This window comes from Nilaparvata lugens, chromosome 2 (assembly GCF_014356525.2).
Source record: "Nilaparvata lugens isolate BPH chromosome 2, ASM1435652v1, whole genome shotgun sequence".
NCBI lineage: Eukaryota > Metazoa > Arthropoda > Insecta > Hemiptera > Delphacidae > Nilaparvata > Nilaparvata lugens.
The window spans coordinates 78,400,703-78,414,567 of NC_052505.1; the positions used below are offsets into that span (position 1 = coordinate 78,400,703).

Consider the following 13,865-nt stretch of genomic DNA (forward strand, 5'->3'; position numbering starts at 1 on the left):
AACCTGTTTAAGGACAAAAAGAAAACGTGCAAGAAGTTATTTGACTCATTTATGTCAAAATTTTCCAAGTTACCGAGTTTTCAATTTAAATGCAAATTAGTTGGCAAGTCAAGGGCAGTTTCACTTTCCCATCTCTTGATTGAGATTTTTTGATTTTTTATTATAAGCATAGATTATTTTTTGCAATCTTAATATCGTAGCAAACCTTTAACAATATGAGTGGGTGTGATATGTGGCGTCCTGTGTATTATCCAATTTTAATTTAGATATTTCTTAGTTATCAGCCAATCAATATGCAATATAAATCCTATTTTTTTAGCAATACCAATATAATAAAAAACCAAAACTTGTGTATATAAAAAGCTAAAACTAAAACTAAACCATAAAACTTGAACTTTGTTGAAAATTTGAAGCAATGATAACAGAGAGTCAACTATGTAGCATATTGCTTCGCAAGAGCGTCATTTTTTATTGCTTTATATGAAAAATCTGGATAATGCTTACTTGAATCCTGAAAACTTAGTTTTCTATCTTGTAAAAGTAACTGGAAGGAACTTGCCCTTCATTCATGAACTGAGTAGGAAACCACTCGCAACAGGAGAAGGAGCATTGAGCAGCATCTCAATGTAGCTTTACAGCAAGCAAATACTGATTATATTGTAGGCTATAAATGGATTAGGAGCCTTTCAGACCGTGCAAAAACCGTTACAAACTACCTGAAGCATTAAGCCGCGTGTAAATATATTTATGACTATTGCAGTAATTCTATCTGGCTTTGATTAACCTTGACTCATTGGGTTGTCATAAATGAACTGGAATGCGCTTCTATATTGGCCACGCAACATAAAATATTCAAAGTTACCAATTTTTTTCTACCAGTACTTCAATAATATTCATAAACAGGTAATGATTGCATTGTAACTATTGCTGGAACGTAGTTTTCAAAGTAAAAGAAATAGGAACGCCAAGTTTTTGGAGAGAGTTTTTGATCAGAATAATTCAAATAAATGACGAAAGAACAACCACTATTGCAAATGATATATTTTTTAAATAGGCTAAAACCTGCTATGGAAGCTCAACTTCAAAACTATCAAGAGAACTGCATCAGAGAGAAATGATTACTACAATATTAAACTGTATCTTTACTCTAAGACTGCATCAAACCATTCTTATATCATTACTGGAATAAAATAAACAGTATGTTAGTTTTGGAGCATCTAAATTTGAAAATTTACTTTGTGAAAATACTTGAGGACTGGAAATTTTGTGAATTGGACAACTACAAGACTTAACCTATTTCGGACTATGTGTTATCTAAATTTGGGAGAGGAATAGCACACAGTTACCTTATTTTTCCTCTCCCTATCATTTTTATAATGTACTTATTGTATAAATGAATAAAGAATATTTGTCTTCTGTTGTTTAATATGGTGCAACAGAACATCCGTTTAAAAAAAGCTCCCCTCTTATTGAATCTCTATAAAACAGAAATTTTTATTTCTATTGTAGAATGATATCCCAGCGTCCCAGCAGTTTGTTCCTTCTTCCTATAATCATTCTAATTATAAATAGTTTATTATTCCTTTTCTAACATAATTTTGATATGATAGAATATCCTTATGTAATTGGCATGTGTATTGTCTGAGTTGTAAAAACTGAAAAAGGAGGATCAGAAGAGATGAAATTCTTTGATCTAGCGGATTTCTTGCATAGCAATTATAACATTGGAAGTAGCGTGACTTCATGGTTCAAAGATACTCTTCACTCACTAGTGCAATATCTTGCCACGAGAAAATACTGATACCGTTCTAACGACCAAACATACAACCGGAATCAGTTAACGAAAATGCAAAAATGTATTTATTAGGTAAATTACAGTTGCAGCTCAAACATAATGGATCTCTATAAGAATAAAAGTGCAGAATGGAAAGACCCTTCTTAAACATTTTTCTGTTACAAGTAAAAAAATCAGTCACAACAAGTCCAGCTTTCAGGTATTGTCGAAGAAAATATCAAGTAGTCTAATTATTCTCTTATTAATCAATTACAGTATAAATTCAACTACCTAAGTCAAATCAAACAAAATTTATTTTGGATAGGCTACACATACAAAAACAAACTTAATGAGTTAAGGCTGTTCGCTTCACTTTTTTTTTAATTGGATAATCTTTTTCAAAATAATTGTTAAGTTATAGAAAAATTATTTTGAGAGCTCTATTGATCTATTGATGTGATCATCAAATAATGCAAATCACAGAGTGCGCGAGGTGTTTTTATTTTCTGTATTTCAGTACTATATTTATGGTATAAAAGATACCTATGATGAATCTTGTTTTAAAGTGGCGGCTATTCTCGTGTTTCCATAAGATATTAATACTTGAAGAAGGGGCTTGATTTTGACCTCCAACTTGAACTTAGCGAATCGATTGATTACGCAAAAGGCAGCGCAGCGCAAGTGGATGCAAACGACCTTCCATAAAAATAGACGCTTCATTAATCGAAAACTGCCTCAACACAATGTTTCACTAATCGCCAATTATTGAATTACTTGATTACGCTGAAAATTCTTCCATTCACAGAGAAAAGTATTTTTCAATCAATGAAAGTATAATCGATTCATTGAAATGGACAGAAATACGAAACACAAGACATTGAACCTGAAAAACTATACAACATTGACCAATATACACAAAACATACAATAAAAATACAAGAGTATGTATAATAAAGGCAAAGTTTATAACAAATATGTCTTACTAGTATCCGGAGATACTAGTACTACTGGAGATAGCTAGTGCTCCGCAAGGGTCTTATTAAAAACTTGACAAACTGAAAACTTGATCTACTGAAATATTGAAGAATTAAAAATAGGCCTATAACCATTCACGGTAAATTAAGAACCAATAGGCAATAGGCGAAATTTCAAGTTAATCAGTCCAGTAGTTAAGACGTGTAGGCTAATGCGTCATTCGTGAATTTCCTATCCCGTACGTGTATAAGCCAATTCTTTCCTTTATAATATTATAGATTAATAAATAATAGTTGAGTCACTAGATTTAACTATAATGCTTAGTTTTTCATTGTAAATTGTGACAACCTCAAGTTTTTCCATAACAGAAATAGTTACAGGACTATTTGATTTGTAAAGTCATGAATTTCCTTCACACTCATTTTAGCAACAAAGGAGAAGAGATTATCTATGATTACGATGACAAAAATGGAGAAATGTTGAAGAAAAATAAAAGAAAATTCAGAATTATTGTAAAAAATATATAGTAGACGAACAAATTATTTTTAATAATCTTCTTCTGCTATTTCTAAAATAGCCGATTACACGAATATATAACGGTTTAATCTCTGATAAAATTTTAATGATTATCTATTGACATTTAGAGATTTTCATCAGAAATTGATTGGTGATTGGATAACCGGTGGAATGGTTTGTGTGTGAAAGTGAAGGAGCTCCTCAACTGATAAACTATTTCCCACGGAGGCGTCGCGTTGGTGATGATGACGATGATGATGATGATGATGAATGTCTTGACGCGGGTCAATAATCTTCCACCAAATAAAGCTAATGGTGAGCAACTACCGGTCTAGAGCGTTTCTAGTGAAGTCAGTACTGGAAAGGTCACTTAGTCTAAAAAAATCAACAAAGAATAATTTTAAGTGAAGTAATGACTGGACGGAGCACTATATGTTACCTTCTTGGATGATCTGTCTCGGATAGCCATTAATTATTATCACTTCTTATATCAACTCAGGAATAGCCTTAAAAACAAGAAAGGCCACAGAGCATAGTAGAGGCTTGTCTTCCAAGTCCCAAGCAGGTGATCTTTCATTCAATTTTAAAATACAAAAATGTCATAGTTTGATGCTCATCACTGAAATAGTTCAACAACCAACGCATTTTGAAAACTAAATATTCAATGTATGAAATTGTACCATTGCTTATCAAATTTTTGTTAGAAAAAAATTCTCAAATTCATTATTTACACTCATCTCATCATTAATTCAAGAACATATAAGTTGTGAACTTATGGGAAGACTCAACATCCTAATATCCTCAGTGGAAAAGGATGTTTTTCTTCTCTTTCAATTCATACAGTCCCAACCTAGGGTTTGGGGTTAGGGTGTAAGGTAGGGTAGGTGTTTTGCCTTTATACCTACACCCGTGTAGGGTAGTTGTTGTTTAGTGTGTGTACATCCTATTGTTAGTTGTTTAGTTTCACACGACTTTTCATCTACATTTCACGGCAATTCCCCAAGATTCACCAAACATTTTTTTTAAATAACCCATTGGATAGTATCGATTTCAAATGAGTATTAAATGATTTCCATCAATTCTGACTCCCAGTTCCAAACAAGTATTGTTTTTGTATTTTATATTGTGTATTTTGTTTTTTAATAAATTTAATTGAATTGTGTGTGGTTCGCAATAGCGATGAAAAAATACATACTAAATCATACATGGACGTGACAATAATATTATATTTCTATTATGATTGTCAGATACAATCTTACAAAAACGTCATAGGGGAAACGTAATATTATTCCCACTAACGAATCAATATATTATTTGAATTCAAATTTTACTTATTCCAATTCACAATATTCACAAATACAAGCAAAAATACAACAATATCTCACTGCACTGCTCAACAAGATGAAAAATAATAAACTAACCATGAAAACACAAATTTAAAATTGTCAACCACTTTTTATTATTATAATAATAATTTAATAAGTAGTCTCCAACTATCTACTCATCTATTCACAGTGGTTGAAGCAATACAAAAGTGGTTGACAATTTTAAATTTGTGTTTTCATTATGGAAGAGTACCACAACATCACTCACAATTCACAACACAACTGTAAGGTTAATGAACTAACAATATTCTCAAGTACCTAATGATTATTATACAAGGCAATAAAGTTCGAATATGTTATATCAGGGAAAATGTGTGAATTGGGAAGATTATAGGAATTATAGATTTACAGGAAATCAATGAAATTATCCGACTTGAACAGAAAATTGATGAAATCAGAGAAATTGAAATAGTAGTGTAAATGTTGCGATGCCGTTAGAAAAAATGCTCAGTGCATCCAGCAATGGATGGCACTGGCAATGATATCACGATGTCTGAGGCACAAAAGAAGCGCCATACAAAAAGCATTCGTCTGGAACGGAACAGTAATCGGTGTCGACCATGTACGGCACGCCACGGCACAGTACAGTATTTCAATTATTAGATGGTTGAAAAACAACGAAAAGTGCCGATTCAAATGGACCCATACAGAAAAGGCGTCTACAGCACAAAGTGCACCACTGTTCCTTCAAAACTTAGGCACCTAACATTCAACGAGTTGCCCATGAAATTGCAAGCAGGATGGTAGTTATGCCTCATGGAACAAAGCAGCCGAAACAATACTGCCAAGTCATTCAGATAAATGGAGATTGAGGAGTAGGGATTGAAGCCATTTTGGGGGAGAAAGAGAGCCAACAACTCTCTTATGAGATCGGAAAATGTTGTTTTATAGTTATCACGATGCTTGGAAAGACCGAATTCCTCGACGCCGCAATCCGCATAACAAAATAGAACTGTTTGACGATCAATGTAAACTAGGGCGAATTTGAATAAATATATTAAAATAAATAAATTCAAATAAAAACTACAAATTTTCACCTTCACTTGAAAAAATGCGTTTTGATACTTCATCTTCACAATAACGTAGCCTATATTATGAAACTGAAACAGAACAGGATCTATTTATTCATATAGCTTTTATCGTCATATCCTTTCGAATGTTCTGCCTAAATGAATAAGAACAAGATTACAAATAATTACTGTTATATTCATTGCTTGGACTGTAATAATGAGTTTGATACTCAAGCAAGTCTGTTAGATTTAAAAATTGAAACACCTTTTTCCTTCAACTTATTGATTCAAAAATTGAATATGAACTGAATATCTTGATGAACTACAGAATATATTTTCGGTATCTCATGTATGCAGTATCGTCTTGATTAGGAAACCTGTTTAACGACAAAAAGAAAACGTGCAAGAAGTTATTTGACTCATTTATGTCAAAATTTTCCAAGTTACCGAGTTTTCAATTTAAATGCAAATTAGTTGGCAAGTCAAGGGCAGTTTCACTTTCCCATCTCTTGATTGAGATTTTTTGATTTTTTATTATAAGCATAGATTATTTTTTGCAATCTTAATATCGTAGCAAACCTTTAACAATATGAGTGGGTGTGATATGTGGCGTCCTGTGTATTATCCAATTTTAATTTAGATATTTCTTAGTTATCAGCCAATCAATATGCAATATAAATCCTATTTTTTTAGCAATACCAATATAATAAAAAACCAAAACTTGTGTATATAAAAAGCTAAAACTAAAACTAAACCATAAAACTTGAACTTTGTTGAAAATTTGAAGCAATGATAACAGAGAGTCAACTATGTAGCATATTGCTTCGCAAGAGCGTCATTTTTTATTGCTTTTATATGAAAAATCTGGATAATGCTTACTTGAATCCTGAAAACTTAGTTTTCTATCTTGTAAAAGTAACTGGAAGGAACTTGCCCTTCATTCATGAACTGAGTAGGAAACCACTCGCAACAGGAGAAGGAGCATTGAGCAGCATCTCAATGTAGCTTTACAGCAAGCAAATACTGATTATATTGTAGGCTATAAATGGATTAGGAGCCTTTCAGACCGTGCAAAAACCGTTACAAACTACCTGAAGCATTAAGCCGCGTGTAAATATATTTATGACTATTGCAGTAATTCTATCTGGCTTTGATTAACCTTGACTCATTGGGTTGTCATAAATGAACTGGAATGCGCTTCTATATTGGCCACGCAACATAAAATATTCAAAGTTACCAATTTTTTTCTACCAGTACTTCAATAATATTCATAAACAGGTAATGATTGCATTGTAACTATTGCTGGAACGTAGTTTTCAAAGTAAAAGAAATAGGAACGCCAAGTTTTTGGAGAGAGTTTTTGATCAGAATAATTCAAATAAATGACGAAAGAACAACCACTATTGCAATTGATATATTTTTTAAATAGGCTAAAACCTGCTATGGAAGCTCAACTTCAAAACTATCAAGAGAACTGCATCAGAGAGAAATGATTACTACAATATTAAACTGTATCTTTACTCTAAGACTGCATCAAACCATTCTTATATCATTACTGGAATAAGATAAACAGTATGTTAGTTTTGGAGCATCTAAATTTGAAAATCTACTTTGTGAAAATACTTGAGGACTGGAAATTTTGTGAATTGGACAACTACAAGACTTAACCTATTTCGGACTATGTGTTATCTAAATTTGGGAGAGGAATAGCACACAGTTACCTTATTTTTCCTCTCCCTATCATTTTTATAATGTACTTATTGTATAAATGAATAAAGAATATTTGTCTTCTGTTGTTTAATATGGTGCAACAGAACATCCGTTTAAAAAAAGCTCCCCTCTTATTGAATCTCTATAAAACAGAAATTTTTATTTCTATTGTAGAATGATATCCCAGCGTCCCAGCAGTTTGTTCCTTCTTCCTATAATCATTCTAATTATAAATAGTTTATTATTCCTTTTCTAACATAATTTTGATATGATAGAATATCCTTATGTAATTGGCATGTGTATTGTCTGAGTTGTAAAAACTGAAAAAGGAGGATCAGAAGAGATGAAATTCTTTGATCTAGCGGATTTCTTGCATAGCAATTATAACATTGGAAGTAGCGTGACTTCATGGTTCAAAGATACTCTTCACTCACTAGTGCAATATCTTGCCACGAGAAAATACTGATACCGTTCTAACGACCAAACATACAACCGGAATCAGTTAACGAAAATGCAAAAATGTATTTATTAGGTAAATTTACAGTTGCAGCTCAAACATAATGGATCTCTATAAGAATAAAAGTGCAGAATGGAAAGACCCTTCTTAAACATTTTTCTGTTACAAGTAAAAAAATCAGTCACAACAAGTCCAGCTTTCAGGTATTGTCGAAGAAAATATCAAGTAGTCTAATTATTCTCTTATTAATCAATTACAGTATAAATTCAACTACCTAAGTCAAATCAAACAAAATTTATTTTGGATAGGCTACACATACAAAAACAAACTTAATGAGTTAAGGCTGTTCGCTTCACTTTTTTTTTAATTGGATAATCTTTTTCAAAATAATTGTTAAGATCATCATTATAAGAGTGAGAAAAAGTGGCAACTGAAATTTTTAAGTGGTGTAATAAGCGAGTTATGGGTTGTTGAACGTGCTAACTCCGTTTTCTTTCCAGATCATAAACGGTTTCGAATTTTCCATTGGAGTTTTTTTAATACTTTCAATATATCATTGGCTTTGTTCTAATATGCGTTTTTCTCGATTAATGCCAAAATAAACAAGTTATCGAATTTACAAAGAAATTCACTTTTTTATTTATGAACGATATGGGGAATAAAATGTTTTAGTTTGGAAAGATAAATTTTTCGAATTATCATGAGTTCTATTAAAATAGTTGAAACCGTTTATGATCTGGAAAGAAAACGGATTCAGCACTTCAACGACCCATAACTCTCACAACTCGCTAATTACACCACTTAAAAATTTCAGTTGCCACTTTTTCTCACTCTTAACAATTTTATTGAGAAAGATTATCCAATTTAAATAAAAAAAGTGTACCGAACAGCGTTAAATAGGTAAATTATAATGAACCCATTTTGTGACAAAATGTCTTGAAAATTGGAGACTTTGAAATTGATATATTCATAATTAATAAATGAGGTGTTCTCCAGGAATGAGGAGGAATTAATGGATAAATAATACCTATCAATATTGGATAAATCATTGATTCTACTTGTGTCGACAAAATCACAACCTAGGTGTTATACCTGGCCATCAGGTGAACATTTATAATCATCAGAGCAGAAATATATTAGTGAAACACGAAAGATACCGTAATCAAGAGCTATTTTCTGCACTCAAGCTGACACATTTTCCCACCTATCTCAAGTAGCATTACAGAAGTTATTTTTCGCTCTCCAGCAAAGAAATATATAATATACAAAGAAAACATGCTAACAGTGGTAGGCAACGATAAGAACACAATATCAATGAAAGGCGGACCACTGAACAATGTAGGTAATGTCAACATGTAATCAACACATGTGCTTCGCAGTTCATTCATGCCGCACACATTTGTACTTTCACAACACATTGCGTTCTCGATATGAAAGAGGTCGCGTGACGACTTACCAATTACAAACGACCTCAACAATTTCCACCAAGAAACCCAGATCGATGGTTTCTTGAACAAGTACAAATCACTTTGAAAAAAATGGGCTAACTTTCCAGAGAATGTGTGTGGGTAACAATTAATTACACAGACTATGAGAGTCGTTGGTTTGCAGTATTTAAATTTCAGTGATAAGATCTGATCGTTGGCGATTAGCCCACGTTCATTGACGGATGTGCATAATTCAAGAAGTCTAGTTCAACTAGCTAAATTTCGCCGTTTCAAATGCAAAACTCAAACGAACTCAAACACTCAACCACTACTCTACATTTATCGACCGGTGTACATAATTCAATGAAGTTTGATTTGATCGTTTCAACTACTGTAGTTTAATTCAACCGTTTTCAAATGGATTCCATCGTTTCAACTAGTTTAATTTAGCAGATTTTATTAATTCAACCGTTTCAACTAGTTTAATTTAACTGTTTCTAACAATTCAACTGTTTCAACTCCCAAATGCAAAATAGTTGTCCAAAGAGACACTACATCCACGACTCAAATTACGTAGAAGGCGTGGCGGTATCATATTTTACAGCCAAACTCTTCATAAAATACAAAACGAAAATCGAAATATTGATTTTCACATTGCTTTTCAATGATTGGTGACCTTTGTTTGAAGAAGAAAGTGTAGTCTACTGTTAATTCAAAATGGTCTGTTTTATTAGTGTAACAATGACTCGTGTTGGATTTTTTCATTTGAAACAACGTTTATCCTTTGTGCACACCTTAGCGATTCGCATGACGGCAACGGTTACGATTTCAACCATTTAACCACGACTTAACATTTCTCCCTATCCTGAGGGTTAAGTGTAAGAGAGGGCCGACTGCGCCCTAACTTCGCCCTCCCAGGTATAAAATAAAGGCAGTCATTCTATTCTATTCTATCCCGCCGCCGTCTTGCGAATCGCAGTGGTACATACAATATATGAAGGTGTAAGTAAGTAATGATATGGTTCAATATGAACAATTTTTGGAAGAAGAATCTGTTAAACATGATAATCTTAACTGTAATGGAGAAATAATATTAGAGAATGAAAGAATACTTGAGATAATAATAGAAATTTTCATCAGCAAAAGGGAATAGAAATGACTAAACTATGGAAAAGATTGTGATTAGCTATGACATTTTCTGTAAAAATGAAACCCCATTATCTCCTACTAAACCCAAATGTTAACAGTTGGGTATTCATGGATGAACACTGATGCTAAATTGGATTCGATGAAGGAAATGTGAAATCAGTTATTGGAAACTTTAGAACGGGTTGTGATCATGGAGTAGGCAACGTATTCTACAAAATGTCACCAGTTGGAAGACTGATTTCCACTTAATATTCAAATAATTTTATTCAATATCAATATATTGAATTAATAAAAATAAATAATAGCCTCCTAATTTCTCTAATTGTTGGTAAAGTATAAAATTTAAGCTTCATATTATCAATAGGGCTCCGATGGTCCTACTAGTTTAGTAGGAAATAGGATAAAGGGTTTCATTTTGTACGAAATTTTCATACACTACGGGATGACTGAATGATAGGAAAAATCTGAAACTGATAACTCACTCTATCTGCCTTTCAAGAAAGTCCACACCGATAGTTTTCTTATAGTCCTTGGTGAAAGTGCCCTTGCAGTACCTTTGAATCATGCTGGACTTGCCTACCGCTCCATTGCCGACAATCACCACCTACAAACAATCGAAACAAAAGCAATCAAATAAAAATGAGAAGCAAAAATAAATTGGACACAACGATTAACGATGAATGAAAGGTGCGAGGAGGAGGAGGAGGGTTGTTGGCTGACGACACTTCACCAACACCCTCCTCACACACACCCTCACTCTCACTCTCGCACTCTCACTTTAAATTGAGCACTCTATTTACCAATGAATCGATTTTCTCAATGGACAGGTGTTATAGTTGTAAAATATACCATAACTTTACTATTTCTGTACCATAGTGAATAATTCATTGATTAACAGAGATAGGTTACACACTGAATACCATGAATTGCCTATTGATTTTTAAAACTGGCCACTGCGTCACTGATGATTTCCAAATATAGATGTTATACCAGATATTTTGATACGAGGAGGTTTCATTGTGAATTCCCGTTAATAACATTTATCACTGAACAACGACAAAATCTTCATTTGGTTAATGTTTGATTATTCAGTCCTAATTGAAGATACTCAAGTAATCTGCAAAATAAGTGTTATAGTAGCATTTTTTACGACAGCTAATGATAATGATAATAATAATAATGAGTAAAATTACAGGGCTGGCTTATAATGTAGCAATAATAGTTATTACAGTGTCAACAAAATCAATTACTATCTCAACATTAAGCCAATCAATGCTCTTTGATTGATAGAGATCCGATTATATTTTTTAATCGTGATTTTATCAATTAATTTGTAATATTAGAAGGATTTCTTTGGAAGACGAGATGATGCCTGAAATGATCATTAATCAATCAGCATAGTAGATGAAGTCAATAGTAAATAATGAATACATTTAAAACTTGATTCCAATATACTAACATTTTTCCTAATAGATTAGAATGACTTTTTTATTTGTTGACGTGGCGAAGTTTGGTCAGTAATGTCCACTTAACCACGTACATAATTCAAATTCAATTAACAAACTTAACAAATATTCATGTTGATTTGGTTTATAAGAAGAAAATTTTATCGTTCCAATTAAGACAGCATCTATTTGAAAGAATAACTAGTCAAGAGTAAGAAGTCAATAGTCAATAATGAATACATTTATAACTTGATTCCAATATACTAACATTTTTATACTGTACTAGCATTTTTCCTAATAGACTAGAATGACTTTTTTATTTATTGACGTGGCGAAGTTTGGACAGTAATGTCCACTCTACCACTTGTCACGTTATTTTTTATAGTTAAATAACGATTAGCCTCCTGCTTGGCATCAGTCGGTAGAGCATGAAATATTTTAATAATTATAATAATCAAGGTCGTGGTTTTTTATAGGATACAGTCTCACTTTAGTACGACATGTTCTTGTCATCATACATTAATGGGCTCATACAGGAGCTTATAAAAATAATACTGATAATTTATTAAAAAAAAATATATATATATGGTACTTATCCTATAGTATTGAGGAATAAAAAATAAATCGCACACCATAAACAATTTGATACATATATTAACAAATATTGCAAAAAAAATAAATCAGAGCAAAAAATATATAGAGCGACAAAAAATATATAATATAAGATAGAACAATATTCGAAATCAATAAAATATCACAGGCTAATATTATTCTTTAAATTTTATAGCACGAAACGTTACCATGTGCTTTCATTTTTATGATCATATGCATTTACTTACATGTAGCTGCGATATCAGCTTGCTAATACTTGTCGACTTGGACAATTCTATTTTGAATAGATTTTTAGGTCAGCATGATAAATTGACAAACTAGTATTCCAAATATATATATTAAATTCTATAGTATCTAATAGATTTCTTTGTAATAAATATATTTTTTATCTCAGGGTGCGAGATTCGGCACCTGAAGGAATAAATAGAGCAATACATCTAGCGAATCAGAGCTACAACAAACTATCGTAAATTATATTGCAGAAATTAATGATCATATGAATATGTATTAACAGCCTAGATTTTATACTTCTTTGATTTATAGATCTTCTGATATGTGGATTGATTCGTTACTTTCTAATAAAATACCTTTAATACTACATTTACTTGCGCAAGTATTTTTACCAAATTCTTAATTTATAAGAAACCCTTTCGACGAGCTAGCTTTGATTCTTATTTAATTTCGAAGCACTGAGGGCGCCCTATCACTATTTCAATATTTTCCACTCACGTGTCGGAATTTTCTTATGAGCTGTTGATGTCGATCCAACTCCCGGTGGTCCTGGATTATTGTAGCCGGAGTCGTCTCTTCCAAGGGGTTACAAATTATTTAAAAAATGACTTTTGCTTTATAAGAGCATCACAAAGTCTTATAAGAAGTTTAGTAATTAAATTTAACTTTAAATTATTACAAGATATAGCAAGGTATTACGCTCTATAATTTTTAGTGACCTCTCATGGTGGCAGTTGGCAGGCGAGTGTGGTTCTCGTTTCTCAATTTTACAATTTTCATTTCCGATTTTCAAATTTGCATAAAATTTGAATATTCTAGTCCTCCACCATTCAAGGCTCAAATAGACCGTGCTAAAATATTAAATTATTGCTTATGTTATATATATAATAATTTCTTTGTCTTCGGGCCATATCCAAAACATAGACTATATAACAATTTTATTATAAATTCTATTTATTTGTAGAAATATATACAAATATTTTTGAATCGGCTCACTATTGCCGCCTATCAATTGCCATTATTTGATTGGTGCATGCAAATTATTACAGTATTCATGCGCCCGGTAACCTCCTACTTCCTTAATACATTTAATTATTTTTAATGGGTTTTTAAATAATGCTCTCTACATGCTAAGTAATTTTTTATAGGTTATTATTTGTTTCATACATCATAAT

General features: G+C 32.1%; 1 protein-coding gene across 2 annotated transcripts in view; it reads right to left on the reverse strand.

Moving 5' to 3' along the window:
* LOC111060604 (ras-related protein Rab-23-like) overlaps positions 1-13,865 on the reverse strand; it is a 94,848-nt gene that overhangs the window by 33,874 nt on the left and 47,109 nt on the right. For both annotated transcript variants that reach the window (XM_039421818.1, XM_039421817.1), the window contains exon 3: positions 10,885-11,006. In XM_039421818.1, coding sequence (XP_039277752.1) covers positions 10,885-11,006 — 122 coding nt within the window. The remainder of the gene's footprint in view (positions 1-10,884; positions 11,007-13,865) is intronic.